The 24,195-nt window shown below is 45.2% G+C and overlaps 9 protein-coding genes across 14 annotated transcripts; 3 read left to right on the top strand and 6 right to left on the bottom strand.

Moving 5' to 3' along the window:
- Window positions 1-73: 73 nt before the first annotated feature.
- Window positions 74-1,129, top strand: LOC117585514 (RNA transcription, translation and transport factor protein). Its single transcript, XM_034275013.1, has 3 exons — window positions 74-213; window positions 274-600; window positions 663-1,129. Exons 1-3 carry the CDS (start codon window positions 153-155, stop codon window positions 1,016-1,018), a joined length of 744 nt encoding a protein of 247 aa, XP_034130904.1. The 5' UTR covers window positions 74-152; the 3' UTR covers window positions 1,019-1,129.
- On the bottom strand, window positions 1,064-12,407 carry LOC117585516. Its single transcript, XM_034275020.1, has 3 exons — window positions 12,402-12,407; window positions 1,309-1,488; window positions 1,064-1,242 (listed from the first exon to the last, which is right to left on the bottom strand). Exons 2-3 carry the CDS (start codon window positions 1,481-1,483, stop codon window positions 1,112-1,114), a joined length of 306 nt encoding a protein of 101 aa, XP_034130911.1. The 5' UTR covers window positions 1,484-1,488; window positions 12,402-12,407; the 3' UTR covers window positions 1,064-1,111.
- LOC117585508 (thiamine transporter 2) lies at window positions 1,401-13,972 on the bottom strand. Of its 2 annotated transcripts, XM_034275008.1 has the most exons (6): window positions 13,679-13,972; window positions 13,316-13,617; window positions 12,933-13,255; window positions 12,636-12,877; window positions 12,402-12,573; window positions 1,401-1,488 (listed from the first exon to the last, which is right to left on the bottom strand). In XM_034275008.1, the coding sequence occupies exons 1-6, from the start codon at window positions 13,885-13,887 to the stop codon at window positions 1,480-1,482; spliced, it is 1,257 nt and encodes a 418-aa protein (XP_034130899.1). In that variant the 5' UTR covers window positions 13,888-13,972; the 3' UTR covers window positions 1,401-1,479. The 2 variants fall into 2 exon arrangements, with proteins under 2 accessions (XP_034130899.1, XP_034130898.1); XM_034275007.1 differs by lacking the exon at window positions 1,401-1,488 and having other exon boundaries at window positions 12,305-12,573.
- LOC117585510 (nudC domain-containing protein 3) lies at window positions 1,621-2,707 on the top strand. Its single transcript, XM_034275010.1, has 3 exons — window positions 1,621-1,769; window positions 1,831-2,321; window positions 2,381-2,707. Exons 1-3 carry the CDS (start codon window positions 1,669-1,671, stop codon window positions 2,665-2,667), a joined length of 879 nt encoding a protein of 292 aa, XP_034130901.1. The 5' UTR covers window positions 1,621-1,668; the 3' UTR covers window positions 2,668-2,707.
- Window positions 2,638-3,640, bottom strand: LOC117585513 (nurim homolog). The gene is made up of 2 exons (XM_034275012.1): window positions 3,223-3,640; window positions 2,638-3,155 (listed from the first exon to the last, which is right to left on the bottom strand). The coding sequence occupies exons 1-2, from the start codon at window positions 3,547-3,549 to the stop codon at window positions 2,721-2,723; spliced, it is 762 nt and encodes a 253-aa protein (XP_034130903.1). The 5' UTR covers window positions 3,550-3,640; the 3' UTR covers window positions 2,638-2,720.
- LOC117585505 (protein AF-9) lies at window positions 4,191-8,396 on the top strand. The gene is made up of 3 exons (XM_034275004.1): window positions 4,191-4,320; window positions 4,755-4,996; window positions 5,071-8,396. Exons 2-3 carry the CDS (start codon window positions 4,810-4,812, stop codon window positions 7,779-7,781), a joined length of 2,898 nt encoding a protein of 965 aa, XP_034130895.1. The 5' UTR covers window positions 4,191-4,320; window positions 4,755-4,809; the 3' UTR covers window positions 7,782-8,396.
- On the bottom strand, window positions 9,214-11,998 carry LOC117585506. The gene is made up of 8 exons (XM_034275005.1): window positions 11,831-11,998; window positions 11,622-11,752; window positions 11,356-11,506; window positions 11,096-11,283; window positions 10,426-11,029; window positions 10,009-10,369; window positions 9,661-9,950; window positions 9,214-9,604 (listed from the first exon to the last, which is right to left on the bottom strand). Exons 2-8 carry the CDS (start codon window positions 11,738-11,740, stop codon window positions 9,290-9,292), a joined length of 2,028 nt encoding a protein of 675 aa, XP_034130896.1. The 5' UTR covers window positions 11,741-11,752; window positions 11,831-11,998; the 3' UTR covers window positions 9,214-9,289.
- Window positions 13,973-15,171: 1,199 nt separating the features above from the next.
- LOC117585507 (thiamine transporter 1) lies at window positions 15,172-17,615 on the bottom strand. The gene is made up of 5 exons (XM_034275006.1): window positions 16,922-17,615; window positions 16,773-16,855; window positions 16,408-16,709; window positions 15,768-16,347; window positions 15,172-15,701 (listed from the first exon to the last, which is right to left on the bottom strand). The coding sequence occupies exons 1-5, from the start codon at window positions 17,045-17,047 to the stop codon at window positions 15,434-15,436; spliced, it is 1,359 nt and encodes a 452-aa protein (XP_034130897.1). The 5' UTR covers window positions 17,048-17,615; the 3' UTR covers window positions 15,172-15,433.
- Window positions 17,616-18,211: 596 nt separating this feature from the next.
- On the bottom strand, window positions 18,212-23,840 carry LOC117585515 (methionine-R-sulfoxide reductase B1). Of its 5 annotated transcripts, none has more exons than XM_034275019.1 (4): window positions 23,684-23,840; window positions 21,631-21,783; window positions 21,391-21,555; window positions 18,212-18,905 (listed from the first exon to the last, which is right to left on the bottom strand). In XM_034275019.1, exons 2-4 carry the CDS (start codon window positions 21,740-21,742, stop codon window positions 18,670-18,672), a joined length of 513 nt encoding a protein of 170 aa, XP_034130910.1. In that variant the 5' UTR covers window positions 21,743-21,783; window positions 23,684-23,840; the 3' UTR covers window positions 18,212-18,669. The 5 variants fall into 5 exon arrangements, with proteins under 5 accessions (XP_034130910.1, XP_034130906.1, XP_034130907.1 ...); XM_034275015.1 differs by lacking the exon at window positions 23,684-23,840 and adding an exon at window positions 22,811-23,076; XM_034275016.1 differs by lacking the exon at window positions 23,684-23,840 and adding an exon at window positions 22,811-23,075 and having other exon boundaries at window positions 18,212-18,872.
- Window positions 23,841-24,195: the final 355 nt, after the last annotated feature.

Below are 24,195 nucleotides of genomic sequence, written 5' to 3'. Positions count from 1 at the left end.
TAAATGCGATAGCCGTCATCGATAGCTAACGATATCGAGTACAAAAAGCTACGATAGTACCATCGCTAAACGGGGACAAAAAGAAGAAGCATTGCAGGCTGATGACAAAAATTGATGAAATTTTTGTGTAAAAAAACAACAAAAGGTAGACAATGCTGAAGAAGAAACTAGAGGCCTTGGGGTATCCCACACCCAGTGATATGGCGCTTAGCAGTAAGTACTATGTAGTCAGATTTCGAGCTTTATTAATAGTGTAATTTCACCACAAACTAGATCGCAAGGATTTTGCGAGCATTGTCCTCTGGCTGGAGGACCAAAAGATACGACAATACGCTATAGAAGACCGCGTAATACTGCGCAATGTAGAAAATATCGAAATGTGGGAGGATGCCTACCAGAAGTACTGTGCAGACCTAAATATGCCGAGCCTGGGGACACAAAACGAACAACTCGCCTGGATAGTGGGCCATGCCATACGTCTGGAGTTTCTGGACGATCCAGCCCAGTACGAGTCGATCAACAGCAAGCAAATGCAGCCCAAAATCAACAACAAGCAGTCGCAAAAAAAAGAGCAGATGATATTTGACGGACAAATTAATGGTAAATGAGAATTCGTAAAGAAAAAAAGAGTACATTAATATTTTATTTTCTCTGTTAAATAGTTAACGATAAAGAATTTATTGCTGGAGTGCGCACACTGGCTGGCCAACTAAATGTGCCTCATCATCCGAATCATCTGGTGCAGCTGGAGGCCGTAGCCAGGGTGGTACACGAACGCCTTTCGCCAGCTGCCAGGGGACGACAGCCCATTGTGGGAACACCCTTTCCATTTGACAAGGGCAACGATGTGGTGTCCGACAGTGATGCCGCCCTGGACCTACCCATGCGCATACTGCGCCTCTTGCAGATCCAGAGTCTGCGTCAGTTGCAAACGCACATCAATGAGACGATCGTGTCGGTTCAAAATCTAACTGCCAATCCAAAGACTGACACCAAGCTGGGAAAAGTTGGATTCTGAAGTGGGGATGGATATTCTAATGAACAGATGCAAAAGCCAAGCAAGAACAGTACATAACTAATTTAATGAGTTGGGGCTAGCTAATAAAACCGTCTAGCGTCTAGCAAAGAATCCATGATCCTTGGTTACAGTCTGTGCTGGCGTCGTTCCCTCTGGTTCCTCCTCAGCGCTTGACTTTAAAAAATTTGCATTTCCGAGGCGAGCCACGCCCAGAGCTCCAACAGCTAATAAATGGACATTGAACCATTAATAAGGGAAGGGAGTGCTCAGTGTGGACAGGGAATACGCACCGGCGGCCAAGCCCTTCATTGTGTAGTTCTCGAGCGGCTTGCTGCGCCGCTTTGCCTGGGCCAACAGAAAGAATCCGATGCCGATCAGTCCGAAGCCGCTGACCAAACGACAGCCCAAGCAGTCCACTTCACTGGTGTTGTTGTCTTTGTTCCAAAACGACAGTCTTCCAATCATTTTGACTTCTTTAAAATAATACAAATTTAAAAAATAATAGATTTTACTCCAAAGGCCAACTCTGGAACACACAACACATACGATATATCGATAACTATCATGTAGCAAACACGTTTATATGTGAATGTCACAAACAGGTGTACATTTTAAATTGTTACATTTTTGTTGAGATTTAATTGACAAAAATGGAATTTCATCGTAACGATGCCATGCTCATGGAGATTCTGCAAGATCGAAAGACCATCGTGGGATTCCTAGACTCCATCTTTGGTTTTCTGCGTCGCAAGTACATAGATTTTCACCTAAAACTTGGCACATTTAATATTCCTGCTGAAAACTGTCGATAGCACCGACTTTTATCACACAAAAAAGGATGAGGCTGACAAAATTGGATTTCCCAAAGGCATGCGGGACCAGATACTCTATGGAGCAATGCAGCGCTATGACCCGGACTGCGCTCTTCAAGCAATGAACGACGAGAGTGAAATGCCAGTGCCGCCGGCTGTGCAGGAAATTATTGTGGAGAGCAGTGATGCACCCAAAAGTGAGGCTGCTACTCTACTGAAGTCTGCTTTTTCCCCCATTGACTACAAGAATGGAGCTGCCTTTGCCAGCCATTGCTGGTCGCAGACGTTAAAGGATCTGGAAGTGCAAGTGCTGCTGCCCGAGGAGCTAAAAACATCTAAAAATTTGAACATAGAAATCAGAGCTCAAAGTCTTCGAGTGAGCAGCAAACAGAATGCAGGGCACGTGCTTATAGAGGGAAATCTCAGCCAGCGGATCAAGCACAACGAAGCCTTGTGGACCATTGACCACAACATGCTGCACATCAGTTGTGGTAAGTACTTGGACAGTGATTAAATAAATATCTTAAGTAATTCCTTTCCCTTTCGCTAGACAAGTCCAAGGAGCTGTGGTGGGATCGACTCTTTGAGGCTGACGCCGAAATTGATACAAAGAAAATTGACTGCGAGCGCTACATAGACGAGCTTCCCGACGACACACAGGCGACCATACAGAAGCTGCGAGTGCAACAGTTGGAGGCTGATAAGAGGCAGAGTCAGCTGCAGGCTGCCAATCCGGAACAGGCCAAGACCATGGAGCGCTTACGCGTTGCCTGGGACGCTGAGGGTTCACCATTCAAGGGGCAACCATTTGATCCATCCATTGTGAGGATGAGTTAGTCTTTAATGTGTTAATATAAGTACTAGAGCTAAATGAGAAGTTATTTTTTGAATTACTGAGCCTTCAGCTCGTGTTTCTTGCACTGCAGTTGCTGCTTCTGGTAGGCCACATCCTTGTCGTCCGTGGACCAGGCCACGTACATGTACACGGTGAGCAGCGAGGCCAACAGCAGGCGGTCCAGGCTCATCACATTCGTGGCAAACAGGATGACCGAGAGGCCCACAAACGAAGGATGACGAAAATGGGAGTAGAGATTACGCAGCTCTTTCGACTTGTAGGCAATGGGCTCGCCATACTCTTTGAGGTCATAGTAGACCTGCTTGATGCCCAAGAGCTCTGGCAGATCCATTATGAGGCTGCCGCCAAAGATAACCGCCCAGCCAAGGCCATGGGTGACCACAAAAGTCCACCAGAGTGGAGCACTTTCGTCCACATCAATTTGCCACAAGACAATCGACTGAGCAGGCAGCCAGTTCTCCAGCAGATACTGCAAAGTGGAAAAGCGTTCAATTAGTGTTTGCCTGACTGTTTCTTGGTGTAGTAATAATACAAACATGTAAACAAATCGATGACGTCAGGCTATAAATAGTTCGCTCTGCGGCAGCCAGGCCCAATGTGCGCCACAAATGCTTCACCATTGCTGACTTAAGGAAGCTGTGCTGGAAGATGAACGCGATCAGGTAGAGTGTGTCGAACACAATCGGGCCATAGGCGGTCTCCAGCCGGGACTTGTTGTCCAGTAAATTGAAAATCCAAGTGTGTGCCTTCGAGATGGAGCGAGGTGTGGAGAGAAACAGCATCAGCTTGCCAACCACGAAAAAAGTATACACGAAAGTGGCCACAGAGGCGAGGAGCAGCAACACCTTGGCAAAATTGGCCATGGTTTACAACAAAAAGCAACACAATAATACTATTAATTAATGGTAAAATCTATGTTTATGTGATGGCTTGGACGGACGCAATAGGGTTGGGCGAAAACTCGATAACGCAAGCGATACTATCAATGGTTGAAAAATAAGCCGACCATCGATTGTTGCTGTTCACCAACGATAGTATCGAATTTCAGGACTGTTCATAATGTTTCCCTGTCGCCCCACGCTTTGTGCAATTTTCATGAAAACAATAGAATTTATTTTTCTCTTGCGCTCTATTTTGTACTAATTTTCAATGTTATCAGTAAACGTACATGGTTCTCTGTTAATAATTTACATATATTAACATACTGAAGACAAAGCTCCCTTGCTTCTTGAAGGGGTGATTTAAAAGAACCATTCAAATAAAAATTTCCAAAATAAAAGGAGTATTTATAATAAGACGAATTGATGATTCAATCTGATTAAATTGTTTTTTCAGTGTTAAAAGTCTTTGCAAGCTGCTAATATCGAAGGGATCATCAACATCGAGGAATATTATTTAAGACTACGGTATACTTGCGGTATATTTTATAAACGATAAGGTATATTTTAGCATATTTTTGATGGGCCGACGGTATATATTATCGATAATTCCGCGGGCACACTGGTCACACTGCAACATAGTTTTTTTTGTGTGTGTTTTTCCGTTTTCCGCGATTTCTGTATATATCAACAATAAATATTGTTACTTATGCGAAAATAGTGTGCACATTCATGCGAAAGCGCCCAGTGCATACAGTAAGTAAAGAATTGGTTACACGAAATTGCTGCTGCAGAAATACATGACCCGAGCGAAAGCTTGCGCTGGACAAAAGGGCCACAATGTGGCACACACAAACAATAACATTTCGGCTTAAAACGGGAAACATAGCACAAAAACGGATCAATAGCAATATTACTTAGATGTTACCATATTGTCGAGTGGGCTGGGTGACCGGAAGAGGACTGGAGATGAAGGCGGACGTGACATGTTGCAAGATGTCAGCACGCATGCACCCTGAGCCCGATGCCTGCTGCCCGTCTGCGGGTCTGCAGCAGGGCGGCGTGCCCCACAAGCATTGCCCAATTATTTTGATTTTAATTGGGCGTCAATAGGAATCTGTCATTCTGGCTATTACAAAACGAGTTTATTTGTTCACACAATAATCACAATCGATTTTGGCTTTTTGCAGCACTTGAACGGAAACCGTGCCGGAGACATCGGAGTTTGATGCTCTACACAGAGGAATGGCGGTCAAGGTGCAATTTGAGATTGGCCACACGTCAAAGCTGCGCAGCAAGAAAACCCCACACCCGCAGGCCTTCACCCACGACTGGGAGATCTACGTGCAGGGCGTGAACAAGGCGGACATCAGTGCCTTTGTCGAGAAGGTTGTCTTTCTGCTGCACGAATCCTTTCCCAAGCCGAAGCGTGGTAAGTGTCGGTAGCTGCTCAACCTGCCAAAAGATTTGTGTTTGATTCTATTTTCTTTGCTTTTTCCCATGCAGTCATCAAGGAGCCACCGTATGCCATACAGGAGTCGGGATATGCCGGCTTCCTATTGCCAGTCGAAATATATTTTCGCAATCGCGACGAGCCCAAGCGCATCATGTACCAGTACGATCTGGAGCTGCAGCAGATGGGGCCACCGCGTCACCATGTCGAGGTGAAGACGCACGTCTTCGAGGCCCCCTCCGAGGACTTTCGCGCCAAGCTGATGCGCGGCGGTGGCGTGCCTGTCTTTGGTGCGAATATCGGGGCCAGCAGCCTCAGCCGCACAGTGTCACCCAGCGTTGGTGGCGGTAGCGATGGACCCCACAACGAGGTAGCCATTGTGAAGGCCAAGGGTGGCGGCAGCCAGGCCCTGACCATCGATGCGGCACCCATCAAGAAGCACAAGTCGCGCAACGATGATCCTGGCAAGGCGAGCGCTTTCTCCGCGCTCTTTGGACCGCCCATTACCAAGGGGAACGGCGGCAATATGTTGGCTATTGCCGCACCCCCGAAACACTCGCCGGAGAGCAAAGGCTTGCCTTGCGGCAAGAGCGGCTCGCACGATGGCAAGGAGAAGTCGAGCAAGGAGCGCGATAAGTCCAGCAGTGGGGACAAGCCGCGCGACAAGGACAAAAAGGATCGCCATGGCCGGGACAAGGACCGCAAATCGAGCAAGTCCGGAGAGGGTGGCGGCAAGCATGATCGCGACAAGGAAAAGTCCAAGAAGGACAAGTCCCGTGACAAGGAGCGTGAACGTGAGCAGAGCTCCAGCAGCACACCCTCCTCCACGGCCCTGGTGCTGGGCAATTCCTCGGCATTGGTGAAGCGTACGGCAAGTCCGAAGCCAGGCAAGGCCGAAATGAGTGCGCCTAGTCCCAAAAAGACGCCCACAGATGCGTCCACTGCTCTGGCTGTGCCCACATCGCGCTCCAAGGAGCGAGACGACCACAAGTCCGGAAAATCCGAATCCAAGGACAAGGAGCGCAGCTCCAACAAGAAGTCCAAGAAGGAGAAAAAGGACAAGGAGCGTGAACGCGAGCGCGAACGGGAGAGAGAGCGGGAGAAACAACGCGAGGAGCACAAAGACAAGCGGCTGCCCAAGGATGAGCGAACTGGCCAAACGGACAGTCCGCTGGCCACTGGAAACCCACAACAGCATCAGGGACCGCCACATCAGAGCGTCTCCGCAACGGGCAAAGCGACGCCCACGTCTGTGGGCAGCAACAGCAGCAGCAGTCTGGCCAGCAGCGGCAAGAGAGGCGGCGAGCACAAAGAGGACTCGACGGCGACGGCCACTGCGAAGCATTTGGAGAAAACAGCCACAGATCCAAAGGCCGACAAGGGCACGAGCAATGGCAATGCAGACAACAACAACAAGAAGTCGCACAAGCACAAGAAGAAGGAAAAGAGCAAGGACAAGGAGCGCAGCGAGCGGGAAAAGGACAAGGAGAAGCCCAAGGAGCGGGAGAAAGACAAACAGCAACTGGCAGCAGCAGCAGCAGCAGCAACTGCGGATAAGCCATCAGTGGCTGAGCCATCGCCCAAGACAACGGGCGCCAGTCCCAGCGGCGAGGCCACAGCGACGGACAAATTTGCAGGCAACGGGGCTAGTGTCAATGCCAATGCCGGCAACAGCAGCAAGAAGGAGAAGCACAAGAAATCCAAGGAAAAGGCCTCCAGCAAAGATGACAAACGGCAGCGAGAGGCCGCCGGAGATAAGCAGCCAGAGGCGAAGCACAGCGGCAAGCAGCAGCAACAGCAGCCACAGACGCATACACAGTCGGCACAGAACAAAGCTCCAAGCAATCTAGACCTCAGTGATGTGGACTCGGCACAATCGGCGCCGGATCTGGCAGCCACTAGTGCACTGGCCGCAGCAGCGGCTGCCACGCTCCAGCACTCGGACAGCTCCAACAGCAGTTTTCCCGATCTGCCGGCGAGGGGCAGCCAACAGAAATCAACGACACAGGCGGTCAAGGCCAGTGCGGCGTCCGGCAAAGACGCCAAATCTGCTGGCAAAGAGCACAAGGGAAAGTCAAAGCCAAGCGAAAAGCCAGAGAAGAACGTGAGCGAGAAACCCGAAAGGCCGGACAGAACGCCAGAGACTAGGGCGGCGGACAAGTCCGAGGCAAAGCCAGACAAGGAGGAAAAGAAACGGAATCGTCGCAGTTCACAGAACAGCAACAGCGGCAGCGGTGGCGGTGGTGGCTTTATAGAGCCGCCGGTGAAGCCCTCAAAGAAGGAACAGAACAAGGCGCCCCGCGAGAAATCCAAATCGCCCTCACTGCGTCCCTCGAATGCAAATTCCACAGCCCTGGTGCCAGTGTCTGGCTCGGCGGGCTCAGGATTCCTGCCGCCGCCACCATCCTCGCCCAGCAATAGTCACCCCAGCGGTGGAGCGACAGCAGCCAATAGCCTGAACAACAATAACAACAACAACAATAACAATAGCAGCAGCAGCAGCAGGCACTCGCCGGCTGAGCTGACGCCCTCGCTGCAGGTGAGCACGACATCCCTGCCAACGGAATATCTGAGCGAGCTGCAGGAGCTACATCACAAGATAATGACTCTGCAGGACAACGAGGAGCTGCAACAGGTCGTCGAAATGATTGCGGCCACCGGCTGCTACGAGATCACGCACAAGACCTTTGACTTTGATCTGTGCAAGCTGGACCGTGTGACTGTGCAGCGGCTGCAGGAGTTTCTGGCCACCTCCGTCTCGTGACACCAAATGGGTAATGCCGCCGCCGCACCAGCTCTCTACAGCTAGACGATGCACAAAAAAACCCGCATGCACATAACCAAATCGATAAACGTTAAAGAAGTTTTAGTTTAAAAAAGTTAGTAAGTGCCCAAGTCCCACACCACAGGTGGTTCCCCCTATGTGGCTACCCTACGCTCCCCCCCCCCCCCCCCCCCCCCCCCCCCCCCCCCCCACCACTATTTGTTTAGATTGTTAAGTAAGAGGCCAGATAAGCGAGCAGCAGCAGTATGCGATACTCTCTCTCCCACTCTCGATGCACAGGAAGGCTATCTATAAGCATACACAAAAACCTATCCATAATTTCCATACATACAGTAGTACCTACTGCCTATAAATTTAAATAAATATATTCAACATTTGATGACACCGAACCCTTGCTCGAGACTCATTTACAAACTAAGAAACTATATTATTCTTATTGGTTTCCTATTCGTTTATAAATAATATGATTACGTTTTTTTTTAACTTATGCATCTACATTTATTTGTATTAAGATCTTTTTTGATACTTTTTACTCTTTAATTTATTGAGTATTTAACTATGCAAAATAAATTATACATTTTGTACAATTTCGAAAGATTTGGCGCGATTTTTATTTATTTTTTTAACCAACCAAACGAGAGCGTAAACCAGAAAGAATAAAAACTAAACCGAAATTGAAGCAAGTATTATAGATATTATCTAGATATATGTACACCCCAAAATTATGCACAGTGCCAGAAAATATATATAAACAGTAGCATGAAGGAGTGCCGCAGCCCACTTCCCTTAAGGATTATAATGAACGAGTGTTAAATGCTCGTGCCAGCAGCAGCCTTGAAAAACACATACACAAATACGTATAATAACACATTAAAAACCAATGGAATGTAATGTTTAGTAATGTATATACGCGAGAACGAATTTACGCAAACAAAAGTTAATTTTAAACCACAACCCACAACCCAGAGCCCAGACCCAGCCCAAGAGCCCTGTGGTTCCCCCTTTTCCCAACAACAAAGAAAAACAACCCATTACGCGTATATACTTATCGTATAATGTCTGTATGTGAAGAAATGTTTATCAATATTGAAATAAAAATTACATACAGGCATACTATAAATACAGTGCTATACAAAAATATATTTATATATTATTCGTGTTGGGTATTTGGTTTCAAGGAGAGGTCGTTTCATCATATCATTTCATTGCTTTGATTCTCTACATATAAAAATGAATAAATTAGTATTTGCTTTCCAGTTGAGTAAGGAAGGAACTAATATTACAACAACTGAGGCAGATTTTCAAACTTAATAACAAACTAAAGAGAGCGAGCGGCGTAGTCTTGCGGTGGCAAAAATGAAAACATTGTGGGCTGAACACTCGAATTACTACAACTAAAAACTAAACAAAATCATAACAGCAATGGTTTATTCGAATATTATTCGAGCTAATTGATTAGCAGTGAGACTAGAGAGAGTTTACGTTGACTAGTCGCGGCAATAGCAATATTTCCGCATTTCTGGATCACGATCGTAGATACATCTGGCCTGATTGCCATACTTGTTCACACGTGAGATATCCGTGAGTTTCGTTGTGGCACTGAATGTCTGCAGGTTGTGGGACACGCTGGCCTCGTACAGCCCATTGCCGGGCTGTGTGACCAGCTGCAGCTGATACATCTCATCGTGTATCTCTGTCTGGCCTGTCAAATCCGCCAGGAAGCCATCCCTGTCGCTGTTTGTCTTGAACTGCAGCAGTTCCTTGTGCGGCTGCAGGCGCAGTGCCCAATTCACGCGAAGCAACTGAAAAGGTGAACCAAATTCATGAAAAAATCTCCTAAATGTTTTTAGGATGTTACCTCTAGGGGAGCGCAGAGTCCTCGCTGCTCGACTGTGGCCGCATTGATGGTGTCCACAATGCTCTGAGCCACCTTTAGGATGATGCCAGCGTATTGAGTGTCATTCAGCTGCAGCGAGCGCCAATTGAGGCAAGCGCACCAGTGTGGCTCTATGTAGGCATCGGCACAGGATCGATTGCTGGGTATGGGCTCCAGCAGCGAGATGGCGCGTCCTCGAGCCAACTCCGAGATGTGTATGTGCATGTCGTTGCTCTCGACCGTCGACTCTTCATCGCTGGCAGTCTGCAGCTCTGTGGAGATAAATCAGTTAAGATGATTCCACATAACGATTGAAAGTTGTAGACTTACGAATGATATGCTTCAGTGTGGCATGCACATCGAATGGCGTCGTGAGGCGCTGCTCGTTGGCCACAAAGTTCTTGTACTCCTGGGGGAAACGCTTCTTAAAGGACTCGGGAAAGGCAAAGCTAAAGAACGGCAGTCGCTCCTCCTGTTTGCCTTGCAGTGTCGCACGCACCTCGGCAAAACGATTGCCATGATCGGCCATAAAAATGAGAATGGTGTCGTCCAGCAGAGATCTCTCCTTGAGCGTGACCAGCCAGTCGTGCACATCATCATCGGCGGCGCCCACCAGATTGATGGAATCATGCGAGAGTCCGCCATGAAAGCTAAAGACAAAGCGCGGTGCATCTCTATATTTAAGCATAAACTAAAAAGGAAATTCTCAAAAACAGATGTGGGAAATGCTTAAGCCAAAGAACTTACATTCTTGGTGTACTCCAGCATGGTGAGATGATCCGGCTGATGGCCAATACAGTTGGGCTGACTGTCGCTTGCCATTTGCTCTGCCTGTACGAAATAAGTGCGCAGATAGTGGTCCACGGGCTGCGATTGAAAGCCGTTCATGCGGTACGTAAAGGTGCCAACATTGGGCAAGTCCTCGTTGAAGGAAGTCATGTAGCCGAGACGTGCAAAGTCCTGCCAAATCATGGGATATGAATCCACGCTGCCCGAGCCCGAAAATCGTTTCCTTGTCTCTGGCAGCTCCAGTTCCGTAAAGCCCGTGAGCAGTGGCACCAGCGCCTGTGGCGTGCCATCGCCCACAATATTATATCCCTTTAGCACGGTGGCGCCCAGTTGATTGGTCAGATACTCGTAGGTCTTTGGCAGCTTGCGCATAAAGGCGTTGCGACTCAAAGAATCGAAGCCAAACATCAGGACATTGTAGAACGAGGCAGTCGGCACTTCCTGCAGCTGAGGCTGGGCCTGGGCCACTGCCTCGGGTGGCAATACAGCCAGATTTGGTGCAAAATTCGCAGCCAGCGGTCTTTGCACAGTGTCACGTATGCCATGGGCCATACCATACCAGCTGTGGGGAGAAAACCAAACAAAATTATAACAGATAGCAAAGGCTGGGAGCCCATAAACAAGTCACCTTTGACCGCTGCCCGAGCGGCATGAAACTTTAACAAAGTCGCTGCTCTGCAGTACATACGGCTCCTTCATTCTCAGCGTTCGCCCAAAGCGCACCTTGTAGTCGGACTTGCGTATTATGTCCGTATACGAACAAATGACATCCTCGTGACTGGCAGCTATCTCTGGCCTCACAAAGCAAATGGATTTCTACACAAGAAGAGTTAAAAGGGAATCATAAGCATTGCAAAACATTTCTGCTGCAAACATGCCCGCAATCACCTCGCAAATGACCCAATCTAGTCCATCGCCGCAGTGTACTTTTCCCACTGGTTTGTAAAATTTCATGATATCGGGATTATCCACGGGTAGGTGTGGATGTCGGCATTCGCCTTGATTCATGGCCGACCTAATGGAGCGCTCGATAATTTCGCTGCACATGAGAATTGCGTGTACAAACAAAGTACATAAATAAATGATTATCTGCAAAGCACACACACGCACACACCCACACTTCACACTTCGCTTGTGCAAAGATAAATACATACATTTTAACATTTTTATCCACATCCCGCTCTTCGTTCAACACATACAAGGAAATGAGCAACAAAACCAGGCAGACGCCTACTACAATTTTTTGTACCGTCCCGCGGCGTAAGACTCTCATTTTAATTTATGGCTGTAAACAAAAATATTTAAGGCGAAAGGTCAACGGTGTCTCGGGTCCATTGTATTGTTCTGTGGACAGCGTACTCACCTCCGTATCCACGTATTGCTGATTCGACGGTTGGTGTTATATGGCAGTGGTGAGTGTCAAAAACTGTAATTAAGTAATTGCAATTGCACTCAAGTGCATTGTTCAAATGTTAACAACAATTGTTAACAAAATCTCGCGCCATGCACCAACAACAAGCCGGGCGGTAGAGGTGGAAGCAGTACCGATATAAAATATATCGGTAGATGAACAACTTGGGGATGTACGATACCACTTTCGGTAATTTTGTGGGTGAATTGAATAAAAAAGTTGTAATTCCATTAGAATATATATTTCTTAATCACCAAAAGTTGTGTTGGACCATTCATCATGCACAACTTTTACAAGTGCACACATATTTATTTAATTCTATATATCGATGTCGAGAATTTTGTTCTATCGATCATGAGGTTTGTGATTGCGATCCCACCGATATTAATTGTAAACAAAGGCTACACTGGCGAAAACAAGCAACAATTTATCAATTTACAACTTCTTTATTAGTTTTCGGGCCTATAGCGCAAGACCAGGCGCACTGCAATAAAGCAGTTATAAAATAAACAGTGCCAATCACCATATAATAGAAGGCATAAACGGTAAACTGTTCAAAAACATTCAAATCGAGATTGACATTCTCCGACACAACCACAAATGTTAGTATGCACTGCAAGAGGAGCGCAATAAAAGTGTTGAAGCCAAAAACCAAAGCAAAGCTGTCTTCCACAAGGCTGCTGGCCAGTTCAGAGCTGCAAGAAGAACAGAACATGGCTTACATTGACAAAATGAGAGATTGAGGATAAAGACAAACCTGGCCACTGTTATGGCAAAAGCAAATAGGCCACCGAATAACACATATCCCAGGTAGGAATAGTATATATTGCTGGTCCACGATGACAATAATATACAGCCACCCTCCAGCACGCACACAAAAGCTATTGTCAGAAAGCTGGTGCGCGTTTTCAGACGACTTGCTGGAAAATAGCCCGCCAGCAGCGAAAAAATGGCACTGAGGGCTGTCAGTGCAGCGTCCACAGCTCCATTCCATGCAATCTAAGGTAAGGACAAAACTGTGTACATTGGACGGGATACATTTGCATCCACTTACTGTTGGCTCATTGTAGGACTTCCACACCACCTGCATGTAGGTGCTGATCTGGAGAAAGCCCGCCAGGATCATGGCATACCATAGACTCCACTGCAGAACCATGGGATTTGTGTAGGCGCTGTGGAAGTGAGACCACAGTAGCTGCAAGGCTTGCACGCCTGGCTTTGTGGCAGGTGAAGGCGTTGCTACCTTTTCCTCTGGCATATTTGAACCGTTCTCAATGGCTGCAGCCTCGGACTTTGTGTCAAGGGATTGGTTATGAAAGTACAGACTCTTTTCGACCTTTGGCAGACCGAATGACCAAAACAGCGCCAGTACTTGAGCTGCAGGAAAAAGTATATGCTTAATTATTAACCCGCTGATTGCCCGTGTACTGCGCTCACATGTAATGCTGATGATGTAGAGCTGTCGGTAGACCATCCACTGCATTCCAATCATAAGCTGAGCCAGCAGGCCACCCACCAGCTTTCCCAGGAACATGGCCGATCGCGTGTATGAGGTCACACGAGGATAATACTTTTTATCGACTTTGGCATAGATGTAGGCATAGTAGGCCACCTCAGCAGCCTGATAGAAGCCGTAGAACACCTCAACCACCTGCAGGCCCGTCAGCGTTGTGGTCCACAGCAGCGTGCTCCAGACTAAGATGCCCGTCAGAGCATTGGCAATAATTACGGGCTTGTATCTGTTGAGAGAAAACAGAGCTGCGACCTTGCTGCTGCGATTGCAATATTGCATTGGATTACCTGAGAAAGTCTGTGATGAGAAAGACAAAGATTTGTAGGGCAAGATAGGAGTAGGTGCCCACGGGATAGACGGAACGATTGATTTCCTCTTGGGTGACATGATACCAGTCGCTCATCAATATCTCCGCGTGATACGGCTCCGAGGGACGGATCTCGCGCAGGAAACCGAATATGCATAATACCCACGATATCTTCAGCCACGACTCCATCCCGCTGCGGCTGCCAATGCGAATCTAATCGCGATATTTGCTACAACCCAGCGATAATGCTGGTGCGCGCCGCAGTGCACCTCGCGGTGTCTAGAAAGCTTAGACAACCTATTAAAATAATTACACATTCTTCCAGCCTTCCAGCCAGGGGGTTATGAGGGTACCTCTCTGACTATAGAGATTTCGTTTTGCCGTCTTTATAATCAGCGCAACCCGCGATTCGATTCGACACGATGCGAGATTTCTCAACGAGCAAAACCTACATGGACTGCACTCGGATGTGTCTGTGCTGCGGGCGTGTCGCTGACTTCACACACATGGCGATGGAGGAGCGTAGGAGAGATTGAGATCCGATGAAAAGTTTCCGCTAATTTGCTGTCAGCATAGCCAAAGCACAATCACGATGCAGTCGCTGATCCGTTCCCACTCCATGAAATTAAAATTATCAGCTAATTAGACTATTAGCGCGGCACTTAAGTGGATCTTTTAGTATAATTTAAGTTCTTGGCGACTTGCAAGTCTTTAAAATGTGGCTGCCGCCACGCTACACTTTTAAGTGAGATTCAATGCTGATTAGTTAAAGAATTTTTATCAAAATCATATGTAAAATGCGTAGTAGTGGGCTGCGATAAGTCTACAATAATATGAGCGGGAGATTCCCACGCACCATGACGGAACCAGGAGGAATATTAATAACTTTCGAAGGTGACATTCAAACTGTTCCAGTTTGTGAATTCAAAGTTAATAGGATGCAGACTTTTTTGGACATTTAAAATGTGATGCAGACCGTGAAATAAAGGGCAAATATCTGGCAGACTTTCAATCAGAATATATATACATAAAATGTACGAATATTTACCTGGCTAATAACAAAGAGCTGTCGACGTTCAGCAGTCGCTGGCGGCATTCCACAAAAGCTGCAAGCAAAGCTATAACACGTACGAATTGGAATGTGTCCGGCGAGACTACACACGCGCATATACATTTATTTCCATATTTACTAGATAAAGCTATGACACCCCTTTAAAATTATAGGTTGAAGCAGAATTGTGGCTCAGCAACAACCCCTCAAAGGGGTTGAGCAGAGACCACTTAGTCCCAAAGATCAGGATTGCCTTTGGCTGTTATTACCCAATCAGTTTAATAAGCCTTCTGCTGGACAAGTAAAAAAAGATTACCGTTTCAGCTAGACACAGCTTGATATTGATGCAATCGTTGTACATACGTATTTTACAATATCAACTAATTATCATTAGCACAGCACTCGAATAAAAACGACAATGATGGTCTATAAAAGCAGGTCTTTATTCCGCGACACTTGAGACAGATGATTGGGGGCTGTCTATAAATGGAACATATCTACACAGTGATTAGCCCAACTGTTGCCTTCAATCTTTCTTGGAATTCAATCACATTATCGTACACTGAAATCGCTTGAATACTTTCAGTGGGAACGAGACCTGATAGGAACACGTTACATCTAAACTAATTGAATTTGTGCACCACCAACAGGTGATTTTAAGTACTGTGCTAAATGCAGCTACAACTATTCTAACGCATTGTCCAGCTTCTCCGTGTTTGATGCTCGATATATGCACCATATATACTCGACGAGGACTGATATTAAATAGAGCACAGCCGCTCCAATGAAATAGAATGCATAGGCGGTGAACTGTCCCACCGGATCGAGCTCGAAGCCCGTGTCTGTGACAAATATCATGGTCAGCAGGCTCTGGAAAATGAGTGCAATCAGCGTATTGAAGCCAAATACGAGACCAAAACTATCCTCCTGCAGATGCCGGGCCACTTCAGCGCTGCAAAGAATTAAAAAAAAAAAAAATTAAAAAGAGTTCTATCAGCAGACTCATGGTGTATCTTACCTGGAAACGGTGATGGTAAAGCCATAGAGGCCACCAAACAACACAAATCCCACATAGGACCAATAGATATCGTTTGTCCAGCAGCATATCAGCACGCAGCCTCCTTCCAATGCAGAAAAGAAGGCCAAAGTAAGCAGACTTGTGCGCGAATTGAGCCGATCCGTGTGGAGATAACCAGCGGCCAAGGCACTCAGTGCCGCCAGTGCGGTTAGCACTGCATCCACAGCTCCGTTCCAGGCGATCAATGGCTCCGGTTCAATCACCTTCCACAGCAACTGCATGTAGTAGGTGACCTGCAGGTAGCCTGCCAGGCCGATGGCATACCACAGGCTCCACTGGATCACGCGGCCATTGGTATATGCACAGCGAAAGTGAGACCACAGCAAATACATGGCCTTGATCAGCCTTGGCTGCGACTGACTGGAAATCTCCAAACTGGAGTCCCCTGGCAAATCCGTTTGCGTGTACGAGGACTGATCCGATATGGCTTCTGTTGTGTCAAACGTTTCCTCGCGATGAAAGTACAGGCTCTTGTTCACTCGCGGCAGACCAAAGGCCCACAACATGGCCATTATTTGAGCTGCGAAAGGAACATTATGAAATATATTGATTTTCTGGAAAGTAAATTCTTGACACTCACTGGCCAGCGTTATGTAGTTGAGTTCCTTGTAGTTCATCAGTTCCAGATTGATCATCACTTGGGAGGTAATGCCGGATACCAGTTTGCCCACAAACATGGCAGCTCTTGTGTGTGAGGTGACGCGAGGATAATACTTTTTATCAACCTTGGCATAGATGTACGTGAAGTAGGCCACCTCTGCGGCCATGTAGGTTCCATAGAAGAACTCTAGAATCTGCAGGGACAACAAGCTGGTGGTCCAGATGAGCATGCTCCAGATGATTACACCAGTGGCACCAATTGTGACGATGAGCGGCTTGTAGCTGAAACGGATATGCAAAAAGGGTTAACTGCGATGTCTTCTAAGAGTGTTCTGTTCGGTTTACCGCAGAAAGTCGGTTATGAGGAACACAAAAACCAATTGCACCAGGTACGAATATGTCCCCACCGGATAGACATCATGGGTGAGCTGTAAGAACAGATTTAAATGATCATTTTCTTGGTATTTATAGCTTAGTGGATGCCATCCACTCACCTGAGTTTCTGTGATGTTACGCCAGGGACCCAATAGAAATTCCGTGACATACGGCTCCGAGGGTCGGATCTCGCGCACACATCCGAAGACGCATAGCAAGCAGGAAATTTTTAGCCACTCTTTCATTATGGAAATTGTGTAGCGGTGGTGCGCAACGTAATGTAACGTAAGCTAAAGCGCTAGCGTATGCCGTTAGGTTGGGTTGCGGCGGTCTTTCCGCATTCGTGGAATGAATCGCTTTTAGGTTTTTCTGTTGGTTTAAGCGCGGCCACATTTGTTGTATCAGGCCATGGACACCGAGCGTCAATCTAATCTTTGCACTCTCCGGATGGCCATTATCACTTTCAAATGCCGCATTTATTTTTATATTTACACAGAAATCTCTGTTCAAACGATTGTTAGATAATTAAAAGATTTATATTATGCGATGGCCGCCGAATGCAGAACTGAACGTTGCGCCACTCCGACAACAGCCGGCGTTCCACACACGTTTACTTTTTGAATGTCAAACAAACATTTACTCGCAGGCAATACATCGTACAAATACATACATACATGTACACATGAATGCATCCACTGTCCGATCGAAGCGCACAGGTGGGTGATGGGTGTTTGTTCAGTCCATCAATTTTCAGACACCCTACACGTGGTTCCGCTGTTGGCTCTAAGATCGAATCAAATAACTTTTTAGCTCTCTCACTGCCTTTGTTATCGATTTGTCACAAAAACAACACTTCATTTAAATTCAAATTTACCTTCCAAAAACAAAATAGTCATGAACAACCACAAATCAATTAAAATCAATTGACTTTTGTGCGCGCATAAATAAATTTCGATTGCATGCTGTCGCTGTGCATGTTACATCACAGCAACGCAACAGAGCGACAACGCCAGAGCAACAGCGGCGCAGCGCAGCATCTGTACAGTGCGCGGGTTTTCCGAGCGATTGGCAAGAAGAACACCGCAGATGTTCCCACCTGAATGGCAATTGCGTCAGACAAAACAAAAACAAAAACATGAACTATAATCGAAGGGTGGTTTTTGTTTCGGACCGAAGCTTTTGATACCCTTGCAGAGCCAGGGATATAAATAGATTTTAATTAAATGTGGATAGGGTAATAGGAAAGCTTATTTGATTACTGCGTATTAAGCTTTTTTTGATTGTGGTTGGAACTCCGAATAATTGATTTGTGAACTGTCCTTGCTATTGCAGCTGCTACGTACATCGATTCGTTTACTTTCTGCTAAAGTAATTGGACTCTCTCTTGCGAGAACGAAAACATCTGTTTATATATTGTAAAAAATACACGTTTATTTAGCGCGCTCACTTTAAAATTAGTAATGTGTTTCAATGTTGTACAGAGGGGGGGCTATTCGGTATTGTATGTATAACAAACAAATTAAATAGGAAAAACGTTAGCTATTTACACAACACACACGGAGGATTTCCCAGGAAATATTAACACCTCTACCACAATACATATGACGACGGACAGCTGCCGTTGGACACACTGTTTCCCAGACGGACATTCGAATGACTGGACTTGGACTAAAAGCTAAAATTTGCCACACTTGCGGAAATGGTTAGAAAATTACATGTAAAAAACTTTTTTAACAGGCAACAGTTACAAGTTTCGTTTCGACCTCCTCCTTTCGCACAAGCTTTTGTTAACGGTCACACCATTTCTTTTTTGATTCGTTTCGTTGATTGTTTTGGCCACACAATGTCCTTCCGCTCCCACGCAAGTTTACCGCTGTGCAATGGGTGTGGGCGTGGCCACGGTTGTCGCCGCACCACCTCCTGCTCCTGTCGCTGTGGGATCCGCCGTGACAAATTCAATGGACGCCGAATTGATGCAGTAGCGCTTGCGCGTTGGCTTGGGTCCATCCTCGAATACGTGCCCCATATGGGCGTTGCAGCGGGCGCAGCGTACCTCGGTGCGAATGCGTTCTGGATGTGCAATTAGTAGTAAAATATTGCCCCCTTTGTAATTTGTATTTTTGCATATTGTGAGATTAATTGGATACGTTTTACGTTATGTGTTTGATTTTATATAGCGCATTTTTTGTTTTGTTTGTTTCACAATAATTTTGTTTTGTTTTTTGGTTTGGTATATTTTTTTTGCAAATCAATTTAAAGTTTTTATAGAAAAATAAAAACCAATTTAAAAGAAAATAGATTGCAAAATGAATGAAATGAAAAGCGGAGGAGAGTCAGAGAGAGCGGGAGCAAGGGTTACATTCAGACATCAAACGAGAGAGCGATTGAATGCGAAAGAAACAGTAAATGTAACGGCAATAAATGTGAGTGCAGCGGAGACAGCAAGAAGAGAATGTCAGGTGACATGGAAATGGGGGAGGGGGGGGGGAGGGAGGAGTGAAAGAGCGAAGGAGAGGTGCAAGTGCAGCAGAGATCGAGAGCGAGAGAGCGAAGAAAGTAGAAGGATGGACGATCGCAATGAAGTCCCGTAATTGAGGCAAAAAGAGAGATGACAAATAACGTAACGAATGATTTATTTTGTTTGGTTGTATTTGCAGATCGGTGTATATAATAATCATTATGCGGTTAATAAAGCAAAATGTTTATGCATCATGTGTGTGTGTGTTTTTTGTTACAATTTTTAACAATGGATTTCGTGTGTTTGTGTAATTGTTGTTAGCAAAACAAACCCCCAAAGAACAGTTTATAGGCGTACATTAAGTTTTTTTGTTTTGGAAGCGAGTTAAAAAAAAGAGAAATAGAAAATATACGAAAATAAACATTATTCAGTTTGTTTGACACTATATATAAATATGTATATAGTATGGTATGGGTTCGGATACAGTAGTATTGCATTATGTCTTACATAAAAGAAAAATAAAATACTTTTGGCATGAGTAAGAAGCAACAAAATAAATAAAAACAACCATAAACAACAAATGAATCAAACCATCAAAATTTAATAAATAATATCGGTATACACATAATGGTGGCTATGGCTCCCTAACCCAAATATAGGCGACAGCTGACCTTGAACTATGATCGATACGATAAATGGGAATGTTGAGGGGGTTGGGTTTAAGCATTTTGTGTACGATGAGTGCCAAATGATTGTTACGTTTAGTTTTTTTTTGTTTGTATGGATTTTGTATTGAAACCGAAAGACAGTAGAACGTCGCGTGAAAGATGGATGGGAAATTCAACCGAAAATGAAATACATACTTTAACCAAACCAAGGAACTTCAAACTGATCGTTATGCCGAGTATATCAGACCTTTTCTTTTTTTTCGTGAAATACAATAATTATATTCTCTCATATATACAATATCTTTTGCCAAGTATTGTTTTTACGAACATTTGTTGTTTGCATAATAAACTCCTATAAAATATCTAAATATCTGGTTGTTGTTGGTTGTAATAATATTATAACACGTTAAATCTGCTTGAGAGACTTGAGAGGCTCATTCTTCATCATCCTCGATAGCTTGTTTTTTTTTTTGAGTGGGGGGGGAGGGCTAAGGTGTTCTCGCGCTACACACTATACACAGATCGAGCATTATTTCTTGGACGATGTTGGTGTTGGTGCCGGCGCTGCTTTTCTCACAAAATCTATCGACGCCGAGTTGATACAGAAACGATGATGCTTGGGCGGTGGTCCATCGTCGAAGACGTGGCCCATGTGTGCCGAGCACTTTGAGCAGCGCACCTCAGTGCGCACCATGCCTAACGTTTTTGAAATGACTACTGTTGTTTTAATCACATTAAAAAGGTATTCGGGGACAGAGAGAGAGATTCAGAATATAATATGAAGTTTTGGTTGCATTTGTTTTTGTTGTTGGACGTTTTTGGAGAAAGTTAGAGATTGGTTTTGTTTGTTTTTTAGTTGTTTTTTGGGTGGGGAAAAAGATGTGGATAAAAAGAATACAATACTTCAATTAGGAATTCGTTTTTAGTCTTTATTTCTTCGGTTAGTTGCACATTCAGGTTCATCAACATTAAAACATCACAGTAGCAATCAACAACAACAACAAGAACAACAACAAAATCATCATCAAATGGTCGGACAGTACGTCTAACGAACGGCACAGCTACAGTGAACATTAGGGCACATGTACCATTTCAAGACAAAACCAAGCAGTAACGTAACATTAAAAAAGCAAGAAAAAAACAAATAAAACAGGGGGGGAGGGGGGACAGAACAAGAATGAAAACATTTTGCAAATTATTATTTCTTCAAATAAAAAACTGTAACTATCTTTTTATCGTATATTACAAGTTATTAGACATCTGGTTATCTTTTTCTGAGGCTAGTTAGTGCCCCTCCTGAGCTCAATACAAACTTTGATTATATGGCAACAAAACGGCAAATGATATAAAAAATCAACTCAAAATTTTGCAAATAACATCTAAGAGTGCTAAACATTGTCTAGACAATAGATAGCCGGCTGGGACAGTCGGACAGAGCTAAAAACGGACCGAAGCTACATACCTGGTATACTGGCATCCCGATGCAGGGTTACCTTGCCCTTGTCGAGGACATCATTGAATGCCGGCCAGCCGCAGCCCGAATCGTATTTCGTGTCCGAGCTGAACAGATCCTGATGACACACAATGCACTGATACACACCCTTCTCGTAGTGCTTGTTGTAGCAACCTGTGGGTTGGGGGTTTGTTTAGTTTAGTGGGTTGTTTTGTTGCTTTACAGAAATATAATAAGATTGTAGGGCACCTGTGTAGGGGCGCTCAGTGCCCGCCTCCTGGGTAACCTGATACTGCAGTGGGGTTAGGCGTTTGCGCAGCTCCTCTTTGTTTACGGTAACCTTTTCGCTTTTATTCTCCATGTTGTTGGCTTTGCTGGGATTCGTCTTACCCTCGTCGCTGTCTGTAATATAAAACGGAAAATGTACTTAAACTGCGGTTAAGTTATGCGTGTTTATGTAGTATGTGCTGCTGCTTAGTTTACCAGCAATTGAGCAATGGAAACTGTATAAGTATGGGGAAGTGCTTTAGGGTGAGATTCAAAGTACATTTCTGGTCGCTAGGCTGACTTAATCTTTCGCATATCATGTAGACCTTCCAAGTAAACCTTGGGCAATCATAATTTGCTAGCTCAAAAGCAAATTTGTCGACGATAAGCAACCGGAGCCTTGTACTATCAGCCATGAATTGCCAAATGTATTTTCAGAAAGCCCAAAATCATCTTGTTTTTGTAAATAAAAGATGTGGGGGCACATGTACGCAACAAACTACACTAAATAGTAAAAATACCCTCCTCGTGGTGCACCACAAAATGCACTCAATTTGTATGCAAACTCCAAGGCAGACAATATACCTAATTGGGGGAGGTGTAAACAGATTGGTTAAGTGCAGTCGGAGGAGGAGAAGAGGCATTCGACTACAAATAAAGTGAAGAAACGCATGGAACTGCTACAAATAGATTGAAGAAACGCGTGCATATTGGTTTAAAAATAGTTTTATGCTGCAATAAAACCAAGTGGCGGCACGGCGCCCACCGATCATGAAGTGTAAACAAAATACAGAGCATAGACAGGGAAAGACCCGTTAGAGTGCAGTGGAGTGGAGGGGCGAAGCAGTCTAATTCAATTTGGTTTTTTTAGTAGAAAAAACCACTCGACTGTGTCGTAGACAATGATTTAATTTCGAGCAATCAGTGGCAGGGCAGGGGGGTAGAGTAAGGAATGCACAAGACAATTTGAACTAGAAAATAAAGTCTATAATTAGACATTGGTCAATCGATTGGTTGCTATATAAATTGGCTCAACAAATGAATCAAATCTATTGTGTGTGTGGCATGAAAGCCTCCGCCTGGACACACCCACACACGGCAACCAGACCAAGCCCATAACGAGAGCACCGCTCAGCCCCTCCCGTGCTCTAAGCACACTCACCTGCAAAGCAACGAGCGATGGGCATTACAGTTGCAGCTGCAGCGACTACTCCTAATGGATTGGGATGTCTCCACTTGGCAGCTGCAGTAAGTGCGAAATTTCGTGTGTGCCGCAGTGCGTGGCGAGAAAGTGAAAACATTTTTTAACTTTTCAGCCGAATATTTTAAAGTAAAGTGACAATCGGAAGGTGCAGGTGGAGACAGCAAAATAACGGAATGCCTGCTGCTGCTTGCTGCACTTGGCACTGGCTTGTTATTTAATCACCGTTCCGTTCGTTCGATGTGAATGGCGAGAGCAAAACAACATGCGAAAACAAACGGGAAAGTCAATGACAGGCCAAAGGTATAATAATTTGGGGGGTATGGGGCAGTCGCACTCTCTGTCCAGTGGAAAACTTTATATTTGATTTAATTAAGCGATCGGTATGTATGCATTTGGCTGCACTCACATGCAGGTACACATATGGGTGTTGCACGTCTTTACCTACAATCGTATATGCCTTGCACTGGCCTGTCCAACAAAACACCCACACACAAAACTAATATTTATGCAATTTCTGCCACTTCCGTCTTTATCCGTTCTATTTTTGTGCAGCTTGTTTTGCCTGCTTCCCTGTCCACCAGCAGAGAGTGTGCTTGTGTGTATTTGTTCACACGGGAGAAAGCGCATTGTAGAGAAAGCCGCTGTTGCTCAATTGCACACGCTCATTAAAGGAAAATGGTTTGCCTCGTAAACCTCCATACACAATTTCCTTCAATGTCAGAACAAATCCAAATATGACATCGCCCCATGGCCACTTATGGCGAGGGGGGACACCACGACTGGTCAAGTGTCCTTGAATTGAGTGGGACAGCGCTTAAAAATAAATCTCACCTGCTTCAAATGTCTGTTGTGTTGCTTTTCAGTGCTCTGTTGCTGCTGCTGCTGCGGCTTTGGTGTATTTATATTTTTGGCGATTGTTTATAACTTTGTGGGCTGGGTAAAGCGTGCGCGCGTCGTTGTAACGCAGCGAAGGAAAATGGAAAAGTTAATCAAAAAAGCTTGAAACAGCTGCACAGTTGGAAAATCGGCAAACAGCTGATGCGCGTCGAAGTCAGCGTAATTATCGATCAAATATACCGTCAGGGCCTCGAAAATATACCGAAATATACTGCAAAATATACCGAAGCATAAAATATACATACAGATGGTGTTATGGTTTCTTGGCTTATAAACCCTATCTGTGCTGAGGAAATTCTTAGGTTATCAAAAATTATCCAGTTCACTTCGATTACAAAGAACCTCCAATTTTAATGGTTCATATAGGGACAAACGTCTCAACAAATGTATATAAACAAAAAAGAGAGAGAAACCCCACACAGATGTGTTTTCCCGCCAGAGGCAGT

This window comes from Drosophila guanche, unplaced genomic scaffold (genome assembly GCF_900245975.1).
Source record: "Drosophila guanche unplaced genomic scaffold, DGUA_6, whole genome shotgun sequence".
NCBI classification, from domain to species: domain Eukaryota; kingdom Metazoa; phylum Arthropoda; class Insecta; order Diptera; family Drosophilidae; genus Drosophila; species Drosophila guanche.
Note: the sequence above shows the minus strand (reverse complement) of the source record. Positions and strands in the feature narration are given on the sequence as shown.

Excerpts from the sequence above, each read along its gene's own strand:
- LOC117585514 (XM_034275013.1), top strand. The coding sequence starts at position 153 with ATGCTGAAGAAGAAACTAGAGGCCTTGGGGTATCCCACACCCAGTGAT. Across the intron at positions 214-273 it reads CAGTGATATGGCGCTTAGCA|ATCGCAAGGATTTTGCGAGC; the intron begins GTAAGTACTATG and ends ACCACAAACTAG. Across the intron at positions 601-662 it reads ATTTGACGGACAAATTAATG|TTAACGATAAAGAATTTATT; the intron begins GTAAATGAGAAT and ends TCTGTTAAATAG.
- LOC117585516 (XM_034275020.1), bottom strand. The coding sequence starts at position 1,483 with ATGATTGGAAGACTGTCGTTTTGGAACAAAGACAACAACACCAGTGAA. Across the intron at positions 1,243-1,308 it reads AATGAAGGGCTTGGCCGCCG|CTGTTGGAGCTCTGGGCGTG; the intron begins GTGCGTATTCCC and ends TCCATTTATTAG.
- LOC117585510 (XM_034275010.1), top strand. The coding sequence starts at position 1,669 with ATGGAATTTCATCGTAACGATGCCATGCTCATGGAGATTCTGCAAGAT. Across the intron at positions 1,770-1,830 it reads TTTGGTTTTCTGCGTCGCAA|CACCGACTTTTATCACACAA; the intron begins GTACATAGATTT and ends AACTGTCGATAG. Across the intron at positions 2,322-2,380 it reads CATGCTGCACATCAGTTGTG|ACAAGTCCAAGGAGCTGTGG; the intron begins GTAAGTACTTGG and ends CCCTTTCGCTAG.
- LOC117585513 (XM_034275012.1), bottom strand. The coding sequence starts at position 3,549 with ATGGCCAATTTTGCCAAGGTGTTGCTGCTCCTCGCCTCTGTGGCCACT. Across the intron at positions 3,156-3,222 it reads CGTCATCGATTTGTTTACAT|TATCTGCTGGAGAACTGGCT; the intron begins GTTTGTATTATT and ends TCCACTTTGCAG.
- LOC117585505 (XM_034275004.1), top strand. The coding sequence starts at position 4,810 with ATGGCGGTCAAGGTGCAATTTGAGATTGGCCACACGTCAAAGCTGCGC. Across the intron at positions 4,997-5,070 it reads CTTTCCCAAGCCGAAGCGTG|TCATCAAGGAGCCACCGTAT; the intron begins GTAAGTGTCGGT and ends TTTCCCATGCAG.
- LOC117585506 (XM_034275005.1), bottom strand. The coding sequence starts at position 11,740 with ATGAGAGTCTTACGCCGCGGGACGGTACAAAAAATTGTAGTAGGCGTC. Across the intron at positions 11,507-11,621 it reads GTGGATAAAAATGTTAAAAT|CGAAATTATCGAGCGCTCCA; the intron begins GTATGTATTTAT and ends TCTCATGTGCAG. Across the intron at positions 9,951-10,008 it reads CACACTGAAGCATATCATTC|AGCTGCAGACTGCCAGCGAT; the intron begins GTAAGTCTACAA and ends TTATCTCCACAG.
- LOC117585508 (XM_034275007.1), bottom strand. The coding sequence starts at position 13,887 with ATGGAGTCGTGGCTGAAGATATCGTGGGTATTATGCATATTCGGTTTC. Across the intron at positions 13,618-13,678 it reads CTCATCACAGACTTTCTCAG|ATACAAGCCCGTAATTATTG; the intron begins GTAATCCAATGC and ends TTCTCTCAACAG. Across the intron at positions 12,878-12,932 it reads AGTCCTACAATGAGCCAACA|ATTGCATGGAATGGAGCTGT; the intron begins GTAAGTGGATGC and ends TCCTTACCTTAG.
- LOC117585507 (XM_034275006.1), bottom strand. The coding sequence starts at position 17,047 with ATGAAAGAGTGGCTAAAAATTTCCTGCTTGCTATGCGTCTTCGGATGT. Across the intron at positions 16,710-16,772 it reads CTCATAACCGACTTTCTGCG|CTACAAGCCGCTCATCGTCA; the intron begins GTAAACCGAACA and ends TATCCGTTTCAG. Across the intron at positions 16,348-16,407 it reads CAACTACATAACGCTGGCCA|CTCAAATAATGGCCATGTTG; the intron begins GTGAGTGTCAAG and ends TTCCTTTCGCAG.
- LOC117585515 (XM_034275015.1), bottom strand. The coding sequence starts at position 22,949 with ATGTTTTCACTTTCTCGCCACGCACTGCGGCACACACGAAATTTCGCA. Across the intron at positions 21,784-22,810 it reads CATCGCTCGTTGCTTTGCAG|ACAGCGACGAGGGTAAGACG; the intron begins GTGAGTGTGCTT and ends TTTATATTACAG. Across the intron at positions 18,906-21,390 it reads TCGGGATGCCAGTATACCAG|GGGGCAATATTTTACTACTA; the intron begins GTATGTAGCTTC and ends CAAATTACAAAG.